The sequence below is a fragment of the Argentina silus genome (genome assembly GCF_951799395.1).
Source record: "Argentina silus genome assembly, chromosome: 1".
In the NCBI taxonomy this organism is placed as follows: Eukaryota; Metazoa; Chordata; class Actinopteri; order Argentiniformes; family Argentinidae; genus Argentina; species Argentina silus.
The window spans coordinates 31,496,724-31,523,057 of NC_139655.1; the positions used below are offsets into that span (position 1 = coordinate 31,496,724).

Genomic DNA, 26,334 nt, shown 5'->3' on the forward strand with positions numbered 1-26,334 from the left:
CCTCATATATATCCTAGTAGGAAACTTAGATTTACTTCCTGGAATTGTCTCATGAGGCTATTCCAGTATTCACAAGTGGTGTATATCATTAGACAGCATCAGCGGAGAATGCACCTACAGTGTCAGGTACTGACAAATCCTAAAAACCCAATTCTGATCTGATTCATATTTTTTTGGGCAGAATGTTTACTGTACATGCACTTTAGTTTAAACAAGGGTCGCAATCTAAAATGATTCAGTTGTGCAGTGAACATTTTCGACCACTGTTCCTTTAGATTTGTTTTGTTGTCAAGGAGACGGTGCGCACAAGACTAATATGCTCCAAAAACGCTGGAAATTCACACAGCTGTTTTGTTTAATAATCTAATAAGGGTTAGATCCGGCAACTAGGGTTTGCCAAATACTCGTTACTACATTTTTACGAATATGCATCATGCCCTGCATAAGTAATGGGACAATTACTTACTAGAACCATTTTGGTTCTTTTGGCTCTATACTCCAAAAGCTTGGATTTGAAATCAAACAATTACTATGAGATTAAAGTTGAGATTCTCAGCTTTTATTTGAAGGTATTTGTGTAAATATTGGTTCACAGTTCAGAAATCACAAAACTTTCTATATATAGTGCACTAAAAGTAATGGGCCAACTGGCTTGACATTTCTGGTAAATCAGGTGTGTTCCGTCACATAATTTGTTCAGGCATAACTTGTGTGGCCAAATCACCTCAATGTAATTCACAGCCATGTCAGAGTTAATTTGAGGTGATTGTGGCCACAAATGTGCTTTGAGCCTCCATCACTCCCATTGTTTTTTTGTTCAGTGGCTAAAGTTAGCTGAAGTTAGTAGTGGCTATTTAAAAAAACTCTGAATCAAGCATTAAAGTTTCTCCTGGCCCATAGACCACTTTAAAAGACATGGAACAATCTGACTAAAATGAAAAATCCTGAACCAACTCTTTAAAAAACAGGATTTTCTCTTTTACACGTCAAGTACGTCCCAAAACATACTGTACATAAATGGGTCGTAGACTTCAGGCAGTTATTGCATGCAAAGGATTGTCGACCAAGTACTAAAACATGACTGCTTCATTTGGACATTATATGAATCTGTCCCATTGCTTTTGGTGCCTTGAAATAGGGGGACTATGTATAAAAAGTGTTGGTGATGGTAAAACCAATATGTGCAAATACCTTCAAATAAAATCAGAGATACTTTAACCTCATAGTAATTGTGTGATTTCAAATCCAAATTTTTGGAAGCCAAAAGAAGAAAACAGACAGCTTTACTGTCCCATTACTTTACAAGTATGCCATTGGCTAGTTAAGCTGTCTGTAAACCAATGGGAGATGTGTGCGATGCACCTGCTGACATGATTGGATCAGAGCATTGAACTGTACGCTGTGCCCTCCTCCTTCTTCCCCCACATTGTCTTGCTCACCTCAGACAGACAGTCCGAAAGAAGCCAGCAGACGACGTGCAGCTGCAGCAGTCTGTGTTTATTCTCTGGTGATGCTCTGCCAGGCTTGTACTGCAGCAATCTTCAGTTTTTGTTTGTTTTGAGGCCTTAAATCTTTTGACTATTGTTTGATTTTAAATCCAAACTGTTGGAGTATAGAGCTAAAAGAAGATGAAATGCTTCCTCTTTCCAATACTTATGGGGGGCATTGTACATCTGTGCTTCAATATCTGAACCTAAAATATCAGATACCATGTTTATTTATTTTATTTTATTTGCTGTTTACACCATGGTAAAAATATTGGGTCTGTCAGATATGACAAAAATAATTGGAATTGGGTCACTTGCAATTGGTGTAAATGTGGCCAAACTTTCCTGCTTGATGTGGCTGATATGCTTTTGTTGTTTTTGTTTCTGCTTTTGCTCGCCTCAATGGCAGATATTCTGCAGCATCAGGCAGAGCAAAGCCTCATCGCCATGTCCAAATTAATTGTTATTTACATTTCATAGACAATTACACTGAATACATACTATAACAAATTCAGGGTGTGGTAGAGCCTTACTCACTCTTTATGGATTTTGTGGCAAGACATCAGCTTTAGTTTCCCTATGTTGCTCCAGGCAAGTCTCCTGCTTTCTTCAGTCAGGTCTTCAAAGGACAAGTCCTCACTATTAGTGGCTACAAAAAGCACAATGGATTAATAGTACCATATGTACATGCATTTTCCATTGGCAAATCAGCACAAAAAAATACCACTTTAACAGTAATTAGTGGTAAATCCAGCCCCCTTTACGTATAAAAAATGCTTGAAAATTGGCACATTGTGTGCGAGGGCATGATTGCCAGCAATGACCCTAGCTCAACCTATACATACTATGAATGCCCCTTTTACACATCAAGTACCACACCCCAAAACATACTCAGGAGCACAAGGACTGGGATCGTCTAAATGAACAAACAGACTGTAAGGCGGATAGCCTACTGACAGCATGAGGGAGGGTTCAATATTGTGTGAAATATAATCAAATCAAATTACTCTTGCATATATTCTCTATATGTTTACACTTGTATTCCTTTGCAATGTAATTATTACTTCACATTTGTTCTCATTGCACAGAGTAGGCTCTCCTAATCTAATTGTACTATATAAATGATGTCTGATTGGTTGATTGATTTTAAAATCGATTGGTAGGCCTGCGATTGACAAATCTATTCAACCTACCTAGAAAAAGTTCATCGTTTGGTGTGTTTCCACTGGCTGTCCGTGATGGGCTCAGAAATCTTGGTGTGATCCTTTGTGGGTGCGAGGTGGTGAACAGTTGCTTTGGGGTTTGCCCAAACTCCAGAATCTGAGTCAGCATGGCAATCTTCTGATCCGGGTCCTCTATACTTCAGAGGGAGATAACAACCGAAATAATTATATGTTCCAATTTAACCGTTTCCACACCATGCCTTCTTATCGCCCACCAGCAATATCTGCCCAAATACTACTTTTATTAAATATTTTTTGTATTTTATTGTAATATGTTACATTCATTTTATAATGTCTGTATTTTGTTTCAGCTCCATCTTCTCCTGTCTAGGAAAGTTGACTTTTTTCCAATCCAGTCCCAATCTCGCTATAACCAAAAATCCTGACTATTGTCTTGAGGAAAATTCCTTACTGTATTCTGTAATCCATAGAGTACAAATACAGCTAAAATATTTACTGTGTCATGTGTATGAAAAACTGCACATTTTACAGATGAGAGTTTCAATGGTGTCATAGTGCATCTTATATTCATGCTCATGTGAATTCAACAATTGACCACACTGTAATGCTGAAGAGGCAATATAGCCTCGAAGTATATCTTAATATTTCCTACATATCCGGCCTGCTCCTCCATTCATGCACCTTGATCAGATTGCGAAGTAGTGATAGCAAACACCAGAATGATGTCAGATTGATTCACTAAATCTGGTCCTAGAACAAGGCAGAAACAGAGACACAGTACACAGTAAGTGGTTCATTACCTGTCACAGTCAATGCAGCCCTCGTATGTCAATGGATGGAACACTGCAAATAAAACAAGCAAATTTACTTTTCAGTGACATCTCCATACATCAGACTCAAGCCAGAATTCAAACATTGTAGCAAGCAGCTTTTCACCCTGAACTTTCCGAGGGGTGTTTGCTTTGCACAGCAGGGTGTGCAAATGTCCAAATAAAATGCACATACCTTCTTCGGGGACATGCTACTGTGCAAATCAAACATGCCTCAAAGTGCAGGGTGGAAAACTCTATCTGCAACCATTACAAGTCTAGCCAAAGTTTCATTATCATCAAGGAATTGCATATTCTGAGAACTTCATTGCAGTTTTCAAACAAGTAGCTATGCCTGGATATAATAGATGTGATATACCATACTACAGGATGACATAACATATGACAACTTGCAATATGGCAGATGCACCACCATCCCTCTTGAATGCGTGCCTCAACAAGTCTCAAATTCTGATAACTGAACATTGTAGAATCAGAATTCAGAATCAGAATTCAGAATAAGAATCAGAATTCTTTTATTTGGCCAAGTATATTTGCACATACAGGAAATTGACTTGGTGAGGTTGGTGCGTGGACATAAAAAACAAATAGCAAATATTAACAAGAAATTTACAAAATAGCAAAGTATTAACAAAATAGCAATAACAAATTTACAAATTTACAAAAAAGAGCAGCAGAACAATACATCTTGTGGGCTGTGTGAGACTAAGTGACAATGAGGCAAGAGGCTGTGAAATGGTTGTGGGGCATGTACACTATAAATTAGAATAATTGTAAATAAATATAAATTACAGTCAGTGCATTGTTTGTGTGACAGGGTGGGTGGGGGGGGGGGTCAGTGAGAGGCAGGGGGCTTGGTTGTGAGCCCCACTGCCATGGGGAAGAAACTGTTCAGGTGGTGCAAGGTTTTAGTCTTGATTGATCGGAACCTTTTGCCGGATGGAAGTCTCTGGAAGAGGTTGTGACCAGGATGGGAAGGATCAGCGATGATCTTTTCTGCTCTCTTACTGGTCCTGGAGTGGAACAGGTCCAGGAGAGATGGCAGGTTGCCGCCGATGACCTTCTCGGCTGACCGAATGATCCGCTGCAATCTGCCTTTCCTTGGCAGTGGAGGCAGCGAACCAGACAGTGATTGATGAGCTGAGGATGGACTCAATGATGGCTGTGTAGAACCATCACTTTCTGAGGCATGTTGAATTTCTTCAGCTGCTGCAGGAAGAACATCCTCTGCTGGGCCTTCTTGATGGTGGAGGTGATGTTCTCCGCCCACCTGAGGTCCTTTGAAATTATTGTCCCCAGGAATCTGAATGACTCCACAATGTTACCTGGGGAGTCACACATGATGAGGGGGGCGGTTGGGGCTGGGCTTCTCCTGAAGTCTACTACCATCTCTACAGTTTTTAGGGCGTTCAGCTCCAAGTAGTTCTGGCTGCACCAGGAAGCCAGGCTGTCAACTTCCTTTCTGTAGGCGGCCTCATCACCGTTGGAGATTAATCCAATGAGGGTTGTGTCATCAGCGAACTTCAGGAGTTTGACAGAAGGGTGGCTAGAGGTGCAGCTGTTGGTGTAGAGGGAGAAGAGTAGAGGAGAGAGCACACAGCCTTGTAGGGCTCCGGTGTGATGGTCCGGGGCTCCGAGACAAGCTTGCCCAGCCGTACCTGCTGCTTCCTGTCTGTCAGAAAGTCAGTGAGCCACCTGCAGGTGGGCTCAGGCACGTTCAGCTGGGATAACTTGTCCTGGAGGAGAGCTGGGGCGATAGTGTTAAATGCAGAGCTGAAGTCCACAAACGGGATCCTGGTGTAGGTGCCGGGGGAGTCTAGATGCTGGAGGATGAAGTGAAGTCCCATGTTGACTGCGTCGTCTACAGACCTGTTGGCTCGATAGGCAAACTGCATTGGGTCAAGGAGGGGGTTGGTGATGGCCTTGAGGTGGGTGAGCACGAGGTGCTCAAAGGTCTTCATTACCACAGAGGTCAGGGCGACTGTAGTCATTAAGGCCTGTGATCCTCTGCTTTTTGGGAACTGGGATGATGGTGGATGTTTTGAAGCAAGCAGGTACCATGCATTCAACCAGCGAAGTGTTAAAGATGTCCGTAAACACTGGAGACAGCTGGTCTGCACAGTGCTTCAGTGTGGAGGGGGAGACAGCATCTGGTCCAGCTGCCTTGCGGGGGTTCTGTTTCTTTAACAGTTTGTTGACATCTCTCTCCTGGATGGAGAGAGGTGCGATGGGGGGGGGGGGGGGGGGCTGTAGAGGTTAGTGTTTCTGTCCAGGCTGGGAAGGAGAGGTGTGACAGCTGTGGGGGAGGGTTGGTTTTGTGGGTCAGAGTCAGGGCTGCTCCATTGTCTGTCGAATCTACAGTAGAAGTCGTTCAGGTCATTTGCAAGTCTGAGGTCATCCATAGAGTGGGGGGATTTGGTTTTGCAGTCTGTGATCACTCGAAGGCCTTTCCAAACTGACGAGGAGTCGTTGGCTGCAAACTGTTGTTCTAGCTTCTTTGTGTACTGTCGTCTGGCCTCCTTAATCTCCTTGCCAAACGTGTACTTTGTCAGTCTAAACCTTTCCTTGTCTCCACTCCTGAAAGCCCTCTCCTTCTCAAAACGAAGCTGTTTGAGTCTTGCTGTGAACCAGGGCTTGTCATTGTTGTAACTCACCCTGGTGCATGTTGGAATACATCTGTCCTCACAGAAGCTGATGTATGACATCACAGACTCTGTGTATTCATCCAGGCTGTTAGAAGCAGTCCTAAAAATGTCCCAGTCTGTGGTGTCAAGGCAGTCACGCAGCTCCTCCACTGCTCCAATTCTTAGATGTCCGCACAGCAGGTTTAGAAAGAAAGAAAATGTTAGTTTCTGCCTGTATGCCAGGATCAGATGAATAAGAACGTGGTCAGATAGTCCCAGAGCCATGCAGGGAACTGCGTGATAAGCTCTGCTGATGGTGCTGTAAAAGTGATCCAAAATCTTCTCCTCCCTGGTCGGGCATTTGATTAACTGTTTATATTTAGGGAGTTTGTGAGTTAAGTTGCCCTTGTTAAAGTCCCCAAGGACAATAACTGGGGAATACGTGTTCACTCTCCTTCTCTCCACTCCTAATAATTGGTCGGCGAGTTGACGTTGAGCCACTTTCATGTCAGCTTGCGGAGGGATGTAAACTCCAGCCAATATAAAAGAAGTGAATTCACATGGAGAGTAAAACGGTCTGCAGGTGACGAAAAATGATTCCAGGTCTGGAGAACAAGTTTGCAAAATCACTTTCACGTCGTTGCACCAGAGTTGATTTATAGAAATCGGGTTGCGATCCGCTCGTAACAGCTGAAAGCCGGGCAGCTGTACAGCGGAGTCCGGTGTAGATTCCATCAGCCATGATTCCGTGAAACACAAAACAGAAGAGAGGGAAAAGTCTCTATTTGTCCTTATAAGAAGACGCAATTCGTCCATTTTGTTGCACAGTGAGTGGACATTTGAGAGGAGTATTCCCGGTAGAGGCGAGCGTAATCCTCTCTCCCTGAAGCGCATCAAAGCCCTGGCGCACTTGCCACGGCGCCGCCGCCTTCGTCGCACTGCTTGGCCAAGGGCCAGAGCACCTTTGACCAGAATGACCAGTAAATCCACAGATGAGGCGAGAAAGTTGGGACATAAATCAGATGGTGTTGAGTCCCTGATGTTAAGCATCTCGTCCCTTGTGAAAATAAACTTAGAAAATAACTAATTAACGGAATTAAAGACTAAAAACAAACAAAGAAGTGCGCACCAACACACCGTGGCAGCCGTATGAGGCGCCATCTTGATTGATAAGATAATGTATTACTGTATTTCCAATCTGACAGCAAATTATTAGTATCATCATTATTCATGTGAGCCGCAGAGACTGCTTTCAAGATGATCAGTTACCGTCTTGTTCCCCACACCTGCTGTGTAAAGCGCACTCGCATTACAAAAAGTTAAATTCATGTGTCATCCAAAAGCGCACTTCTCTACAAGACACAGCAAATCAAATAATGTTTCATAAATTAATTGGTGTTTTGCTCAGCCTTAATTTGCGCTAATTACATTTTTCTTCATAGGTCATGCACCTCGTTAACTCATTCATTTTTGAGAGACCCAAACAGGCAAAAGTTATCAAGGTGGTGCTGTATTATCTAGGTGAGTCATACCATTGCGGGCTGCCACAGCTTCACTTCCTCTTTGTTTGAACCCGAACACCAGGTCGATCCACTCATGCAGGTGTTCTGACACATACAGACTCTCCAGTGCTTTCTGATTCTTCTGAAGATAATCACTCGCATCTACATCAAACATACAACAGAGAAACATGTACACACTAATACATACAGGGGTTAAATGTGTCAACCGTAATGGGGTTAAATTGGTGCTCTGTCACCTTAACTGGGTCAATTACAGATTTCACCACAGCTTCACTTAAAAGGGTAATTTTGCCCAATTTCCAGAAGTTCACATGCTATTCCTTGCCCTAAAAACTGTTCAGTGGGGTTTGGCAAGCAGCACCACTCCTCTCTGAATATGTAAACCCCACACAGTGGCAGATTAGAATCACATGACGTCGATGTCACCCAGACTATGTCCCTGGTTTTCTCCCTTCCATAGGCATTAGGCAAACACAGTTGCTGAAGTTCCATTTCCATTTAGTTTGCTACTTGCTCTATTGACAGCTAGCCATTTGGTACAGAGTGACGTTTCCAGTTCCCTTTTGGCACATGGAGCAAAGTGTCCAATAAAGTGTCTGCAAGGGGTTGGGGCTGTGGTGCCAGCCTTAAACCATCCCAAGGAAAGACTTGGACTGGGTGTGCAGCTGTGGAAAGTGTACTCTGCCACAGATGCCCCTCTCTCTCTCTCAGCAAACAACAACATTATTCCCCTGCTGTAGTACTTACCTGCAGCCCATGGCGGAAGAACCACATCTCCAACCAAGTGTCCACCCTGTCTCTTCCCCAAATCCAGATTAAAACAGTTGACCAGGAAGCTGGAGTCATTTCCATAAAAGTCTGGAATCAACTTTAACAAACAGTTACATGGATAAATCCACAAATGACAGAAATAATGTCAAAAAGAACACATTTGAATAGTAAAAGAAAAGAAATCTGGTAAAACAAATCTTAATTTGGATTGACGGACAAGGTATGAACCTTTTTTATTTTTTTTAAATCGGCCCATTTTTACCAGTCATTATATTTGTGACATGTTTACCGATCAGGGCTGGGGGCACCCAAAAATCCCCAGATGAGAGATTTTGGCAATCAAACTCTACTGAATGGTTGCCCAACCCATCCACTAATTATCATTACAGAACATTATACTCTACATACTATAGCCTAGCCGCAACATCTGCCCTGATGAAATCGTGAGAAGTTACAGTGACAGATCAATTGCATTACATGATTAGAACTCACTATTGCATCTTGTTCGAAAAACTGAAAGTAAAGTCAGTCAGAATGCAATAGAATGAAAAAGGTATACCAGCCTGATAATGTGGACTAGAGATGACTCTGGTATGGACATTTATAGTGCCTTCGGAAAGTATTTCAGATTTTGAAAAAGTGAAGGGGTCTGAATGCTTTCCAAAGGCACTGTAGTGTCAGTCATCATGACAGCATCGGTTTGGTCTCACACAGGAAGGCGGGACTAAGACAACTGTAGGCTGTTTTTTAATGATTCTTTGCTGTTTTAATTGTAGTTTGTTCTTTTGCGGCAATATGTCTGTCAAAATGACGGACAATTGTCATTTAACGGAACCCCTGACTAGTATTATAGAAAGCTATTAATATGAAATATTTACCTCTTTGAAGTCAGTTGCACCTTCTAAGCAATTTTTCCATGTTTCCCCAATGCTGTGAAAAATAAAACAACTATTATGGGCTCCAATTGGCTTCCACTAAAAACCCATGAGCAGTGCAAAAACTAGGTGCAAGATTACTTTGGTATTTTCATGTCACTTCTAGGTGCGTCTGCTCCAACCTACACAAACTTCGCAACAACATAGGCGGAGCAGCGCTGGTAATTTCCTAAATCTGTAAGGCCCTGCGTGGGGGGTTGAGGGAGTCACAGAGCTCGCGAATAAGCATACATCTCTATCCATTGCAACATTCGCCGTGAAATCCTGATTGGCGAGGGCAATTGCACATCTTCAACTTAATGTTCAATTATCCCACCCACTCATTGTGGGAGGCTTGCCCTCCATCTCTTTGCTTCTTGAAACTTGTGGCAGCAGAGATAACTTGCCTGTTAAACATTCGGTCTGCATTGTCATAGCGGCCATTTTGAAGACACAGCATATGTTCTGGGGCTGCAAAGGAAAAGGTCAGAAAAAAACAAAATGCGTGTCAGAAAAAATATATCAAATCATCTTACAGGCCTGGTTTTTGGTTTCTATTAGTGCAACCAACCCACATTGACAATATGTCACACTATGTAAAATGACTATAAAAGGAGTACACATACCCACTCTGAATAAAAAGAAAAGCACATAGCCTGGAGAGGAGTAATGACTTCCATACATGAAACAAGGTTCAGGCATGTCACTGTACCGGGTCTGTAAGAGAGAGGAGTGAACCTTAACATTTTTAAACATCATCTAAATCGATATTTGCCACTCACAATTAACATGACACTGTTAAGAACAAATGAGGCTCATTTGCATTTAATTTAAAAAAAGCACAAATATTAATGTAAATAACACAATTTGAAATTTGACTTTACATTAAGGTCACATTTGTATAGTATTTTATAAATGGTTTACAATTAGTTAATAAATGACTTACAACCAGGTTATTACTAAATTATAAACAGTTATAACTCATTCATTTAGATTGTTCGATATTCTCTTGGTGCTTGCCAAATAGGGAGCTTGCAATCAGGAGCCAGTTATTAATACTTTATAAATTCCCTTATAAATGCTAAACTAACTCTGATGTGAAATCATGAAATATTTGCAATGGTTGCACAGATGGGAAATTGCATTTGCTGGTTTTTATGTACAATAATATTGGCATTAATCTATCTCCATACAAGACCTCATTGGACAACATCAATAGCAGACCAGTTTTTTCTTCATTGCTTTTCAATAGGAGCACCACACATTTGCCCACATAAGACAATATGACAGTGCAGGTTCTCCATGCCTCTCTGGGTAGACTTTTATAATAATTTAAAAATGGATTAATTCACAACAATTAACAGCCGGCAGCCTTGCTGCAGTTTGTTATTGGGTTCTGTAAGAGAGAGGAGTTATTGGGTGATTTGTTGATGACATGCATTTTAGCTAATTTTAAGAGTGTCATAGTAAAGGGTCTGAATACTTATGTACATGAGGTATTTCCGTATTTCAATTTTAATACATTTACTGAAATTTCTAAAAATGTGTTTTTTCGCTTTTTCATTCTGGGGTATTGTGTGTGGATTGATGGCAAATTATTTTAATTTAATCCACTTTAAATTGAGTCTATAACACAAAACAAGTAAAGCGGTCTGAATACTTTCCGAAGGCATTGTAAGTAAATAAGCAATAAAATCTGGGAACCTGCGTGGACATGTTTAAGGGTTGAGGGTTGACATGTTGACGAGGACATCAGGATTTCAAGTATGGGCCATGGGGCAAAAAACATGGTGACAGCTGTAATGTATTTTGGGAGATCTTCACATTGTACTGTATGTAAAGATGTGTTGAATTGGTTTGGTGTGAGCTGAATGATCCCCACAATCCAGGAAATAACTTTCCCAACTGTGCAACCACTGCAAATAATGTTGCATGATTTCACATCAGGGTTCGTTTTTAAAGCATTTATGAGTGCATTTATAAAGCATTAATAACTCCTGATTGCAAGCTCCCCATTAGGCAATCACAAAGTGAATATATAACCCGAACAATCTAAACTAATGAGTCATAACTGTTTGTGTGTATTAACAAAGTGATATATTAACAAATTATAAATCATTTATGAAGCCTTTACAAATTGGTATCATGTAAAATGTTACCCACAGTTTAAAGAATGGTGAAAAATAACCTTCCGGACACTCCAATCCAATTCATATTATGACAGATTCCCTCTCTGAAGACATGATTTTTCTGAAAAACTTTGTTACACTGTTACACACTTTAGCATTTTCATTGTCACAAAAGTGAATTACAGCATAGTAAAGTGACTTATCAAAACTGTAATGCAGACAAGGTCTTCAGAGGGGGTATCTGTCAAAAAATGAGTTGGTTTGGAGTGTCTGCAAGGTGTTTCTGACATGTTTTCACAATGAATGGGACCCTATGGGTATTCTAAGGAAGCAAAATATGTAACTAAAACTCTTGGCTAATCAACTATAGTCAAAGGTCAGGGCCAAATCAGGACACAACAAAAAAAGGTGGAACATCCCTTTAACAGGCGCAAAAGCCTCAACATATATATGTGAATTCGCCCCAGAGTGACAAATTACATGTTGTCCAGGTTATGTACTTTTTCCCCTCCAATTCCCTCCACCCCCCTAATACGTTACAAAGCAGTCTCACCAACAATCTCTCGAGTCTCTCTTTATTTAGCGCTCCCACAGGCTTGCTCAGGTCTCTGAATGTTGCAGGGTTCATCAAATCTGAGAGACAGAATAAAAAGGAGAGGGGGAGTTGAGTCAACTACAGTACAACAGAGCGAGATGTTGAATCCAGTAAGGAGCTGATGTTTGAGCGTTGCGGGTATTTCCCATTGTCTTTCATGTTGGGGGACAGTAGTAGTGTGGTAGAGGACCATTCTCACACAGACACGCGCGCTGCGTTTAATTCCTGAAAGTTGTTCTCTCCTCTTGCTCACTCTTCTTCATGGATCTGTGAACTGGTTAAGTGTAATAAACTGATAATGTGTTTCTACCAATCTGATCTCTAACCGATCCACAGTATTCAGATCAACAGATTGGAGTACATTAGGGCAGAAGAGAGGGAAGAGGTTTCTGAAATTAAACTGTACAGTGGAGCAGGGCCCAGCACTTATTTTGTGCTTTAAATGTGGATTTAGGGCTATAAAGACTTTAGATTTGTGTTGCCCAACTGGACCAGACGTTTGCCAATTGGAGACAGCAAGGCAAAATGAAGTATATTATTTGCATAATTAGGCTGGTCTATGGCTACTATTTTACCTGCATCATAACTCATGCTGCATATCATTTTGGGATGAGGCGTGAAGATGCTAAAGCTGACCACAAACTCATCTATTCACATTTGCATGCCTAACGCTGCTGCTTTGTGATTCCAGATGTGGACCCCCAGAATGTTTTAGTACATTAACATTACAAAGGACTGGCATGACCTCTTCCAAATAAACCTGCTACATATTTTAAGGCATTTTAGTAAATTGCTATTTGATGCCTTCATTCACATTCACCAGAAGAGATTTTTACCCCTGCAATTTGTAGACAAGATGTTCTTATTAATCATATTTTAAATATTAGTGCAACAACTGTTCCACAATGTCAATTACAAATAAGTAAAAAGTAAGCCAACTGTATCAACATGGAAGCCTCCATTTGCTCTTGCTCATCACTTACCAAGTTCTGTGCTTGTGTAGTCAGCAATGACCCAGGGGAAGACAGGATACTGAGACAGGTCATTGCAGCTGCGGTCGGCCAGGTTATTGAGGTGTAGGAGGTACTGGTAGTTACTGAGGTGACCCCGTTGCCACTGTAGCATGTAACTCTCTGCAGTGTGTTCAACCATGTGGTTTTCTGAGCATAGGAGACAGAGTCAAGTTGGAACCAATGTCAGTTGCCCACTTAAGAAGCTAAAAGTTCTTATACTATTGTATTATACTATTATTTCTATTTCACATAGAATTAGGTAAATAGTGACATGTTCACATACTTTTTCTCATCAGGTCCACAGGCTATAGCTCGGGTTTTTATATTTTCAGTTTCGCCAAAGGGGGCAGCTACACGCAAAACATGATTCATCTTTAAAAAATACTGCATGCATGAGTCAAAGAGGCAGCCAAGAGACAGAAAGGTGAAAATCAGTGACTCTCCTAAAACACCCCTGGCAGTAACATGTTTATATGGAACACTTTATAGGACACCCATTTTAGAAAGCGCTTTTTCGAGAATGTTACATACTGGACCTTTAAAAGGGCCTTCCCCCTGACTCAGCGGATTGTCTCTCAACATGCCAACTTTCCACTATCACTTTTGGCATCAGTGCTTGACCCAAAGCCTCAGATTTCGAGATCTGAGAACAGCCCAAAAAAAGTCCCAAAAAGCCCAGGGCCATGGCCCCAAGGTCCTACCCTGACCTGGGACCTTAGGGACTTTTTGGGGTTTGGGAATAGGTGTGCGATGTGTACTGCGCCCTCCCATTGTTTGGCTAGGCTAGAATATGGGACTGCTACCTGTTAAGTTACAAAAGCATGAAAACACAATATAAACTGTTAGTTACTTTGGTTTGGAGTCACGTTTAGAAGCAGTTATATGCATTTACATTTATGGCATTTAGCATATGCACTATTAAGTTTGCACAGCTGCTGGTTAGCACCCATTTCATGTCATGGGAAATGTGACTGGCTCACCCAGCTGGTTAACTGAACAATCTATGGTACATTTCCAAACTAAACGCTCTTGTTTTAGCGTGAGAGTGAGAGAGGTGCGCATGTTGACAGACAGTCCTCCACTGAGTCAGAGGTTAAGGCACAGACACATTTCTCAAATTTGCAGTTGTTCCCCTTTAACACAGTCCATTACTGTCACAGGCGGACCACAGATTCTAACCCAAGTCAAACAACACAACATACTACAAAGCATGGTCAATATCACTAACCCAGAAAAAACAAGTCATTTCTAGGGCTGGGGCAACAGTACTTAAAATCACAGGAAGGTAACATCACTATGCAAAGCCAAGTTAACCATCTGTTACACTCATTGAGCGGTAACTGACCCAAGAATGTGCCGATGTAGTAGTACAGTTCATCTCTGTCACTGGTGTTGTAAAACTTCAGATAGATGTCAGAGGAGAGGTCATTTTCGGTACAAAACACCTCTAGCCCCTGTAAGAGAGAGAATGATTCAGTTAGTGAACAGAGCCTTACAATGGTAAGTTCATATATTTACTTTCGAAAACATATTTAGTTTTTGATAGTACATACAGTTGTAAAAGTTATCGGTGTGGTTAGAGTTAGGGTTAAAGTTAGAATTAGACTAAGAACTATTATTCTAATTACAAGAGAAACAATTACTAAAAAGGTTAAAGTATAGATTGTCAACATTTATTTGTGTACATATTGGTTTCACCAATTTAGAAACAACAACACTTTTTATACATCGTCCCCCTATTTCATGGTATTATGACAATTAGCTTCACAAGTGTTTCTGGCTAGAAAAGTGTTTCTTATTAGTCAGGTGTGTTCTGTCAGGCCTAAGAGAGTCATCAATGTCTAGACTTGATTCTAGGCTTTGTGTTTGCCTTTGGAGTCTGCTATTGGTGTTTGTCACACTGACATCTAATCTTACCAAAAACATCATTCAAAGAATGGAACATCATACAAACAAAGAAAACACTGGTCAGAGACAGTCAGGGAGATGCCTGGAGTGCAAGCGTCTTATGGGAAGACACTTCCTTGGCCACTAAGGCAAGTCCAAGTTGCAAGGTTTGCTCCAACTGGAAATGGACTGCAGCACTAAGAAGACCCATAAGCTACCTGCCCAGATCCACCTACTGTGCCCACACGCTGCTTTGAAATCTACCACACAAAGATGGTGTATAAGCCACATTTAATTGCGTATGATATGTTTTTAAACAACAATGCTGTTATGTTAGGGGGCATCATACCACATTAATAAACATGAAGTACATTATTATAAACCAATTATGAATGTATTTGTTAACTATTAACTAACACAAGTCTAATCAGTATGTTATTAGTGTATCTGTCCACCATTACCCAATGTTAACTTCTACATTCATGTTAAGTGTTACTGGTTTGGGTGTTACTCGGTCATAAAGACCACCTTAACATGGCACTCACCAACGGTCTGAGTCCATGCCTTCTCTTGTAGATTCTTCTTACTCTATGGAGCTTGATTTTGACTACCTGCTCCTGAAATTAAGATGGGTTAAAAGGGACAGAAGTAATAAGGATCTATGAAGTGATAACCGGTCATAGATTTAATCTACTGGTAAATTCTAAAGGACACTAAGTGCAACATACTAGATCACAATGACGGCGGCATTTTTGCCCTAATATCACTGCAAGTAAACTGAGGGGTAAGCATTGGCAAATGTAACTGTATTTGGTTCACATTGTTGCCTTGGAACCTGAAATGTAATGCATTTCATTTTGATTTTTTTCTTTTATTTGTGAATAAGCCAGCAGCCATACAGTAGGTTACTGTTTAAAATATAAATGTTGTCATCACAGCGGTGGACTACCTCAATGCCGCTACTGCAGCAGATACAGTAGTAGTTGTGAAGACGGTGGCGGCAAGAGCTGTGAAGGATGTTTGCAAAGATCCTGCTGTGGTAGAAATGACTGACAGTGCTCAGATTTGTGTTCCTTCCATGTAACAAAATAATCCCGAAAATAAACATGAGAGAGAGTATAGTTTATGATTGCAGAGCCTTGCTTAATGAGCTTGCTACATAGACTTATTTGTCTGGCTCTGTTGGCTCTAAATCAAGTGTTGAATGTTGGTATTAGTTGGTCAACAGTTTGTTTGGGGGGTGAGGGTTAAATTGAATGTGAGAGATACATTTTCCAGGCTCCACTCCTCAGTTTACAAATACAAATATCTGTGGTTCAAAGAAGAGATTGAGGAATGCTGCCAAATATGGAGCCAAATATATTGCATGTGATGATGCTTCAATCGTGCATCTGCGGAGGGTCACAGCGAATTGAAGAAAGCTAAAACTGACATTGGGCACATTTGGTAAGGGGTTGCTTGGGTCGGTTTCTTAGAACTAATGCAATGATTGAGTTTGTATCCCACAGCCTACTGTACGTTACTTGAAATGTGAACATTCAGTTCCTATTTCAGCAGCCTGGGACATAGAAGACATTTTATTTCCTATTTTAGCAGTCCGTTTTTTTCTGTAATATTCTCACTTGTTGTAATTTGTGTGTATGACAGTCTCAGGGAATTTCAATCTATTTGGCTCCATCTGTAATGTATATAGGTAACTCACAGGATAGCCGTTGAGCGGTTGGAAGTAGATGCTTTGATCCGTTATACACACATGACCAGGATTTGTTACCAGTGGCATGACCATCTCCGCCTCACATTCCATGTGTGGTTTTTCTGAAACACTCTGAAAGCTGAGAACAATCCCAAATATTGTTTAGTGAATGTCCTTTAAAAGGGATGGTTCACTGTTTTGAGTGGTTCGATCTTGTACATACAGTGCCTTCGGAAAGTATTCAGACCCCTTCACTTTTTCCACATTTTGTTGTGTTGTAGACTCAATTTAAAATGGATTAAATTAAAATAATTTGGCATCAATCCACACACAATACCTCAGAATGACAAAGCGAAAACACAAAATAAATTTAAATACAGAAATACCTCATACACAAGTATTTTGACCCTTTGCTATGACACTCTTAAAATCAGCTAAAATGCAAAAATGTCATCAACAAATCACTCAGTAAGTTGAATTGAGTCCATCTTAATGTAAGGATAATAGTTCATGTAATTTTGGAATTAATATCTTTGTTTTTATAGGGTCTCTGATTTGCATAGGAATCAATTACACACTGTGTGGTTCAGGTTGTCATTACAAACTGAGCAAATGGAGAGGAACAAAACTGCTCAGGAATGCGACCCTGAGGCCTGGGGAGACTTACAAAAATCTACAAAGTTGAATGGTGGAGAGGAAAAAGCACAGTCGATGGGACAACATCATCTCAGTCACTCTACAAAATTGGTCTATAATCAAGTGGCCAAAAAGAATCCCTTAATGGAAAATAATCTCTCTCATATCCATAATTGTGTTTGCAACAATGAATTCAAGTGATCCAGCAAAGAAAGTGTAAATGTTTTTATTTGGTTTTACTACAAAGCATTGAGGAATTCCAGCACATGCAATGCAGTTTCTGTGCCAAAAAGAAAAAGATATTAATTCCAAAATTACATTAACTATTATCCTTGGATTAAGATGGACTCAATTCAACTTCCAAATCAACTTTCAAATCAACTTGATTTGTTGATGACATTTTTTCATTTTAGCTAATTTTAAGTGTCATAGCAAAGGGTCTGAATAGTTATGTACATGAGGTATTTCTGTATTTGAATTTTAATAAATTTACTGAAATTGCTAAAAACGTGTTTTCGCTTTGTCATTCTGGGGTATTGTGTGTGGATTAAAAAAATGTAGTCTATAACAACAAAACGTGGAAAAAGTGAAGGAGTCTGAATACTTTCCGAAGGCACTGTATTTGTGCTGTTGTCGATCAATCCAAATGCTTTTCAAGGCCAGCAGCCCATTCACTCAACTCTTCGATACAGTGGGAGCACTTTTTTGCAATTCTGACAGTGCGGGATTTGTGTTCAGAAAAGACTTACTGGGATCATTGGTCTGGCTACATCCCCCATGTAGTTCACATGGAAGTTGACACAGAAGTTGTGTCAAGTATAAATAAAGATAAAAACTATCTGGTTTGATCAACAACACATTGACAATAGCATAGAAAACTAATCAGTGCCAAAACAGTGAAGCATTCCTTTAAAAGGCAAACAACAATTTTTGTAACTCTTAGATTACTTAAAATTTCTCTCATGAATGAGTCACGGTAGAAACTGCCATTTGAAACTCTGTAATCTTTTAAATAACTTTGCATCCTTCCTTTTTACAATTCCAGCCTAAAATAAATTGTCTATATTTATTTAATAGGCTGCCTTATTTGACGTGTATGATTTGAGATGTGATACACCCTAGGCAGCGTTCCATAATGAACAGCACCAAAACCTAAATTCTCTATAAGGGTGTTGCTACTCTGCCCTTGCCAAAATGTAAATACAATTATTGAGATGAAGCTACACCTAACTATACCTAAAACATCCACCTGTTGCACTTTTCAAACTGTCCCTGCTCAAAGAAAGCGCTAAATTAGCAGTTCTATTCGATCCTGAACAGCCATTCTATTGATATTTGTGATCTAAAGTCACTGTAATTGTGAAAAGGAAGGACTAAAGCATCTGGAGTTTCAACCTCAGCCCATTCCTGAAAGAAAATCCTTGACTAGGAAATTGCATTGGAAAAGTTAGACATTACAGCAGACAATTTTGTAGTCATATCGGGTAATAGAGTGATCCATATACAATTGCAATTGCTCCATTGCGAGGGGGAAATGGAAGGTTAAAAATGATTTTGCTTAGCTTGTCAATCCTCTGTATAGCATCTTGAACTATAATTGTATTAAACTTTATTTCGACACATACCTGTTCTTGTCAAATGAGGTTCTTGCCAATCTGGATTGCAAATTAGCAGCAATCTATAAAAACAAAGTACAGTACTTAATTACAGTAATTAATTAATTACAGTAGTTAATTCACCAAGACAGTTTTGAAAATTCATTTCCCTTACTGAGATATATCCATATTATGTTGGGTCAACATTTTTGGAAAGTCACTTATTGTAAATCAATAATTCAACCACATTGTTCACTGTAACCAGGGCGGTAGATTGTTCAATGTGACCAGGGGGGTAGATTGTTCAATGTAACCAGGGCGGTAGATTGTTCAATGTGACCAGGGGGGTAGATTGTTCAATGTGACCAGGGGGGTAGATTGTTCAATGTGACCAGGGGGGTAGATTGTTCAATGTGACCAGGGGGGTAGATTGTTCTGGCATCGTAGGGACCTGTAGTACATACGGCCAAATGGGTGTAGTGCAAAGTATTGGTTAAGTGTATGGTAAGGGTGATGTGCAATGGTGCTTGCTGATCAGTTCTTGCCAAGATGTGGATTTTAGCACTAGGATTACCATCATATACAACCTCTGGAATAGAGAAGTCATCAGGGAAGATGCCAAGGAAGATCGAGTGGATTAAATAAAATGTGAACAAACAGACCGGTCTATTGTTTCGATATGCCGTTTGTTTGTCTTGTACTACTAGCTAGCTTCCATCGTGAAATCGGCTATTCAAACCATTGAGATAAGATTCCAACATGTGAAGTGAACAGGTCGTAATAAATATACATGTTTGAACACTACTGAAAGCTACGAAGTGGCCATACCGGCCAGGAGAAATCAATATGCTAATACCATAGCCAATTGAAAAACATTGGTAGGGAGCTATTACTTTTAAACACTATTGCCATACAATCCCTGCAGACCATTATATGCTATAGTACCATGAAAATGTTGTGTAGCTCCTTTAATCAGATACAGAGACAACTCACCATTGCAGTCTGGTCTCCAAGCTTGTCAAGGCAGGATGCCCTATGCAGCTGCAGATTTAGAGAGAGCAAGATGACAGATGACACTACAGTATCTAAAAGGATAAACACTTGGTCTGTTAACACTTTTGAGAGTCCCCCATAGATGTTTTGTTGATCGTTTCAGATAGACTATCAACTGCAAGTTTGTTGACATGCAACAATAGTGTTAAGATTTGTACACTATGGAAAGCCAATGTCCCCACAGTTCTCATTGTTGCTTAACTTGCTTAATGAAACACCCCGTGGGCACAGCATGATAGTGCTTATATTAACTTAAAGCAGTATGTGCCTGAGGATCCATCCATGAGTTGATGCACATGTGTAATTAGGGTGAACTGTTTGGGTGAACTGTCACATACCTGAAGTAGTATTTGGACAACATCCTCTGTTTTACTTGAAATTTCCAGTTGAAAGAAAAATTTACTTTCCTCCTGTTTGAACAGTTTGCATTGTCAAAAGGTTTGTGTTCATATAAAATCATTTGATGATTCAGTCATACGATTAGTCACATAATCAATTACCCAAGACACTTAATAATCTACACATATGATTAAATCTAGTAATCTTACATTTTCCCACTACACAAAAACATCAAACTGGGAGTTTGCATTTCATGCTGTGTACAATTTGACATTTCAGATCATACATTTGACAGCCTACACCACAGAAACAACTTACAATTCATGTACTCACCCTTTCAATTCTGTAAGGTGCTACAACATTGTTCTCTTTGATAAGATAAACCTAAAGTTAAAATGTGCGTTAGTTGTATTAAAGTCACTATGCATAATAATGTAGACAAAATTATTCAAGGTGTATTGTACAACATTTTTGAGTTAATTATTACTCCCACCAAACATATTTTTTCTCCGGAGGAACAAAGGGGAAGTTTAATATAACTTCAACATAAATTCCTTGGCTAGAAAGTTACAGAAAAGGTGTATCAAATACACTAAAACACACCAACCTGTCTGCACACAATGGAGAGGCCAGCTGGTTTGCTCCTACAAAAAACAACATAATTCAAGTAAATTAATACTTAAAAGCACTGTTAGTGATTTCTGCACGCAGAGCCACTGACAAAACAAACAATGCATGCAAATAGCACTTGATTTCTATAACATATGTGTTGTGTTAAAGGAATGATTTCAATCCTAATTTAATGTCTTTCAATTTCAGGCCATGAAATCTAAACAACTTGCAGGGGGTTGAACACTTTTTCAAGGCAGGAGCTTAGGTAGGGAATAGGGAATAGTAGTGTATGTTCAGAAAACCTATATGACCTGTTTTTAGGCTAATGAAAATGTGGATTTTGCGTGCCGTTCTCATTTAACTTTCTGATAACATTATCTGAAAGAAACGAGTCAGAGCTAAAAATGTGCCCATGGGCTTTGGTAGATGACAGTGAACTGAAACTTGAATCTGAGATACAATGGAGATGAATGAAGAGTAATAGGGTACTGGGAGTTATTTAAATAGCCATAACTAATCTAGCTAACTTTAGCCACCGCTTGAAAAAAAAAGGAACTATTTAGAGTTTTTTTAAACAAAAAGCACATTAACACTCTATCTATCTATTGGACTATTTATAGTTCAAACCATCTTTCATAGAAAATGGTAGGAATCATAGGAACCCAATGGTCCTCATAGAAACATGTGTTAATTCATGCAACTTAAAAAGGCTTAAAGTTCCCAAATTAAAAAAAAAAAGTATATTTAAGTGTATTGAAAATAGATTAAAGGAGTAACTTAATATGCTTAAAATATATTTTGTTTATTATGTTTTTAAGTTAATTAAAGTACATTAAAGTTGTACTGACTTTGTACTTTTGTGTACTTACTCTTACTTACCTACAAAAAGTATACTTTGTCATGGAATTTAACCTGTACTTTAGTATAAAAAGTTTAATAGTTATCAAAACCAAAAGCCATAGCTACGCCATAGCAACGCTAGTTAAACCTCTGCACATTTTAAAATTGGATGGGTGTGAATAGCTGTAGCAGGAGTAACAGGTGGAAGAATTGGAACTAGAAAAAGAAAAGTTCCAGAAAAAGTCTTATTTTGCAAAGTCTTATTTTGGTAGTGGAAAAGGTTTAAAGATGTGTTGATAGGTAGATAGATTTGCTGGGTAATTGAAAGAAAGGATAGAGAAAGAATAGATAGAGTAGGATATGCCAGGGGTACTTCAGTGGAGAGGGTAGAGAGTTGGTTGGTTGAGTGGTTGAGAGTGGTAGAGTTAGTTGGTTAACCGGATGAGAGTTTTTGGAGTAAAAAAAAAAAAGCTTAATAGTTTAAAAAGTTTAATAGGCATCAGAAAGCTTTTATCAGGGTTGATGAAGATTTTCTGGGTAGTTAAAAGAAAGTGTGATAGGTTGGTTAGGTTGATTGGTTGATTGGATGGATGAATGGATAGATGAAAAAAGTTTAAATGGTGTTAATAGCTTAAAAGATGTAAGATCGGCAGTGGTTAAAAATATTTTGGTTTCCATAGACCTCCATGTTAAAAAGTGCACTTTCAAGTTTATAGTTTAAAAAGTTTAATAACTATCAAAACTAAAAGACATAGCAACGTGAGTTGGACCTTTCTGCACGTTTTAAAGTTGGGTTGGTGTGAATAGGTTCAAAGTTGTAGGAGGAGTAGCAGGCGGAATAATTGGAATAATAGTAATAATAAGTATGTCGACGAACAATAGTTGTACTTTTTGAAGCAAGCCCACTAGTAATAAGTGAAAGTAAAATAAGTAATTGGAATATTAAGCATTAATAACAAACTGCACTAATAACAAACTGAAATGATCTCCATTGGTAAATAGAGCAACATTTATTTACTATGTGCACAGTTACTTGTGGCATGCCAAATGAGAATTTCCCATGTTCAGTACACTGCATATTGTTATCAGTGGTTTGCTGTTCAATTTAACTTGACACAGTTTGATTATCCACTATCCATTATTTTTGTGATAGTCAGTTATTGAAAAGCATTCTTAAAACATACTGTTAGAATACCCCCTGGTTTACTCTAGCCCTCCCTCTCCCTAAGATAACCGTACTTCTGTAGAAGGCCAATATCGTACGATAATATCAGTGCTCCAATACACTGTCAAGCTCTACTTTTTGGTTAGCGGTGGCTAGAGTTACCTTAAGTTTATTTAAACAACTCTGAACAATTGATTACAGTTTCTCCTGGCCCATTGACCTGGCCCAGGGTATGAAATTATCTGACTATAAGGTGTAAAATAGTGAACTATCCTTTAACTGATATTTGCAAGGAGCTAGGTAAAGTACAGCCTCTTCATTATATTACATATTGTGCCTACTACTTCAACACATGGTACTCAGACTAATTAGCCCTGTAGCCCACTACCAATGGCTAAACAGTATGGTTTATTAGCCAGGCAAAGGGAGGGGCACGGGGGAAATGGGGCTTAACTTAGAAGCCTAGAGCCTTTCATTCTGAAAGGAACTTCACTTGGAATTGCATTTCCATTGTCTTTTGTCTAGTTATGTATTTGTGTACAAACCCAGAAAGCAATATTTATCATACAATTACACTCACCCATGCAAAAGGTCATGGTCATTTTCCTTGACCCCTTCAATCCTTTTGCAGTCTCTGAGAGGAATCTAGGGGTGGTTAAGAACAGTTTGAATAAAACAATATTGGTTACAACACAATGTGCAACATACAGGTATATCATTGTAGTTTGAATAAACAACCATAAAATTAGTGCCCTATTACTGTAAAATGCACCAGAACAAACCTTTAAAATGGGTTCCACATTGTCTTCAGGCTCAAATAGGACTGATTTAGAGCAAACCTTGAATGACCCTCTGATTTTTCTGGAAAGAGAAAATAAACACTGAAAGACTGTGGCATTCAAGCGATGATTGATTGGAATTAACGGGCCCAAAGTGTGCCAAGAAAACATTCCCCACACCCTTACACCACCTCCAACATGAGAAGGTGTACAGTAAAGTGCAAAATAATATTTTATAAATAAAATATAGTTCATATATTAAAACAGTGACCTACTGTATATGGCATTTAGCTGACGCTTTTATCCAAAGTGACTTACATTACAGTGAGTGCATACAGTTTTTATACATTCTAACAGGAATAGACCCACAAGTGCCATGCTCTACCATGCTTATATAAGTAACACTACCTTTTTCCGGCTGAACTGGTTGTCAAATGGTATGCTGTGTGCTGTTCAAAATAATACTCTCCCAGGTCCAGCAACAGAAGAGAAAACCTAGAGGACAGCCACAGAAAATTAAATGGGTAAGTGTGAGACAATACAAACAATTACGCTGTGTAAGTAAGCTGTGATGTCATAATTCAATTCATGAGGCCACCTAAGATAATAAAACAACCTATTAAAATAAGACAAGAGAGTCATGTAGTCAAGACACCAACAGAAAACCATTTAGAAATGATCTTAGACCTTCTTCATTCATTACAGTGACTTCAGTAAGTATTCACCCCCCACTCCAATTCATGAGGCCCCATTCAGACAAGACCTTCGTATCACTCAAAAAAGGATTGAGCCTAAACTTTGTTTGAAGTTTCTCTGAAGAGATTTTGGCATGTAATTTCAACAATGCTAAACTAGTTACAATAGAAATCCTGTCTATTGGATACGGCGCTCTTACAGCAACTGTTAGCCTGTGCTGTGGTAGCAAAGTAGATAACAGAGATTCAGAGAATCTTTCACTACTAGCCTATGAGGATAACTCTTCCTCCTATGAGGAACCATCCCTCTAAGCCTTGTACACACACACTGCGACATGCAGTCGCAGAAGTCCTATTGCTTTTCAATGGGGATCTGTGCGAACAATACAACACCATGTCTGCATTTCAACGCACAAGTTGGATAAATTGAATGTGTGAGGCACGAACTTAGAAAAAACTTAAGCTTAGTGTTGCACGTTCCCCACTGAAAAGCAATGGGACTTTTGCTGGACCGCAATCACATGGCACAGTCTGTGTGTACAAGGCATTATGTGAGGTGCACAAAGACGGCGACAAAATGATTGGGATCCAGAAAAAAAAAAAAAAGATTGTTTTCCCCCTGCTAGCATGGTGTGGTGAGTAGGAGCTTGAACCAGGCCATCTGGAGGACCAGGAGAATTCATGGTGGGCCGATGGATTGGCCGGTTGATCTGTGGCCTGCGGGGCCAGTGAGTGACACAACCAGACCATAGATACTAACGGCGCAACGTTTTACTGGGGTACGGAAGTGGGGTTTCCAATCATCTTTTAACTATGATGCAGGTGATTGATGGTGATGACTGATAACTATTTTGATAATGACACCCCAAACTCATGAAAAAGTTTATTGAAACATAAAAATAACAACAACAGTAAATATCGAAACTGGCAAAAGGTAAGTCATTTGTAGTGAGGGTCAATGAGGAAACTTGACTTCCGTGCCCCAGTAGAGGGGCGTGGCTTAATATTTTCGGGATTTCACCCATTTGGGCGGAAGTGTCTAGGAACGACACTTAACACTGTATAACACTTACGGAAGTAACGCGGAAAAAGCATGACCCACTTCGAGAATTGTGCTTTAGGAAGACAGTGTTAGTGGGCATATTTTCACTAATTTGTTTCAACTCAACACGTTGATAGACAGTAAGGAGGAACCCGACGACTTTACATCCTGAATGGAGCATGCTTAAGGGACCTGCTAACTGGAGGGGAGAATGGATGTAACAGGCGGTCGGACATTAGTTAGACGAGAAACACAAATCAGTATCAACAGTGACCTCTAACGGCCGGTCAGGCTAAATTCGGTGCTGTCATGTGTGGAAGAATTGCAGTTTTGAAACAACAGGAAATAGTTGAAAATAGTTGTTTTTTCTCCTCTAAAACACTAACAACATACATAGTTTTATGGCCTTGTTGGTGTTGTAGCCTAATCTTATCTGCAGGACCAGCTGTTCTAAATTGTTCCATCTCTCGTCGCGGCAAGAATAGACGCACTCCCTAGTACTTGTTCTGTCAAGAAGCCCAATTATAGGCTCCTAGCAAAACAAGGAAGCTATCACCGAGGAAATGAAAGACCTAGGAAATCTTACACAGACAACGCCTAAAAAAGGTATCATAGTTTAGAAATAAATGCATTCACACAAGAACATCCAGCCTCAGGTCACCAAACAGACTGGCCTTCTAAACAAGGAAATACCAGGATCTCAATTGGATTTAGTCAGCCAAGTCAAACCTCTGAGACCGGTTAGATGTTGACAGCGTGCACCCTTGCAATGAATATCAAAGTAGGCTAGGCAACATCGATATCGCACTATAGTTTTCAATACAACCCCGGCAGGATAGTATTATTCACATACGAACCTTTCTTTAGATCGTTCTTGCTTCTTTTTAAAAGCCATCCTTGCTCTCTCAGCTCTAACCTGTGTGAAGCT

At 39.7% G+C, this 26,334-nt stretch overlaps 1 protein-coding gene across 4 annotated transcripts in view; it reads right to left on the minus strand.

Moving 5' to 3' along the window:
• nsmaf (neutral sphingomyelinase (N-SMase) activation associated factor) overlaps positions 1–26,326 on the minus strand; it is a 38,819-nt gene extending 12,493 nt beyond the window's left edge. For all 4 annotated transcript variants that reach the window (XR_014554551.1, XM_083682621.1, XM_083682620.1 and 1 more), the window contains exons 1-22: positions 26,264–26,326; positions 24,078–24,164; positions 23,673–23,751; positions 23,471–23,535; positions 20,881–20,917; positions 20,607–20,657; positions 20,273–20,344; positions 19,875–19,922; positions 18,912–18,964; positions 16,660–16,789; positions 15,503–15,574; positions 14,416–14,524; positions 13,041–13,217; positions 12,016–12,095; positions 9,960–10,050; positions 9,741–9,804; positions 9,298–9,349; positions 8,396–8,516; positions 7,658–7,789; positions 3,472–3,514; positions 2,681–2,847; positions 2,025–2,136 (exon numbers count right to left, since the gene is read on the minus strand). Coding sequence is in view for 3 of the 4 variants with exons in the window: in XM_083682621.1 (XP_083538747.1) it covers positions 2,025–2,136; positions 2,681–2,847; positions 3,472–3,514; positions 7,658–7,789; positions 8,396–8,516; positions 9,298–9,349; positions 9,741–9,804; positions 9,960–10,050; positions 12,016–12,095; positions 13,041–13,217; positions 14,416–14,524; positions 15,503–15,574; positions 16,660–16,789; positions 18,912–18,964; positions 19,875–19,922; positions 20,273–20,344; positions 20,607–20,657; positions 20,881–20,917; positions 23,471–23,535; positions 23,673–23,751; positions 24,078–24,164; positions 26,264–26,301 (1,880 nt within the window). In the remaining variant the exon portion in view is untranslated. The remainder of the gene's footprint in view (positions 1–2,024; positions 2,137–2,680; positions 2,848–3,471; positions 3,515–7,657; positions 7,790–8,395; positions 8,517–9,297; positions 9,350–9,740; positions 9,805–9,959; positions 10,051–12,015; positions 12,096–13,040; positions 13,218–14,415; positions 14,525–15,502; positions 15,575–16,659; positions 16,790–18,911; positions 18,965–19,874; positions 19,923–20,272; positions 20,345–20,606; positions 20,658–20,880; positions 20,918–23,470; positions 23,536–23,672; positions 23,752–24,077; positions 24,165–26,263) is intronic.
• Between the last annotated feature and the right edge of the window lie 8 nt (positions 26,327–26,334).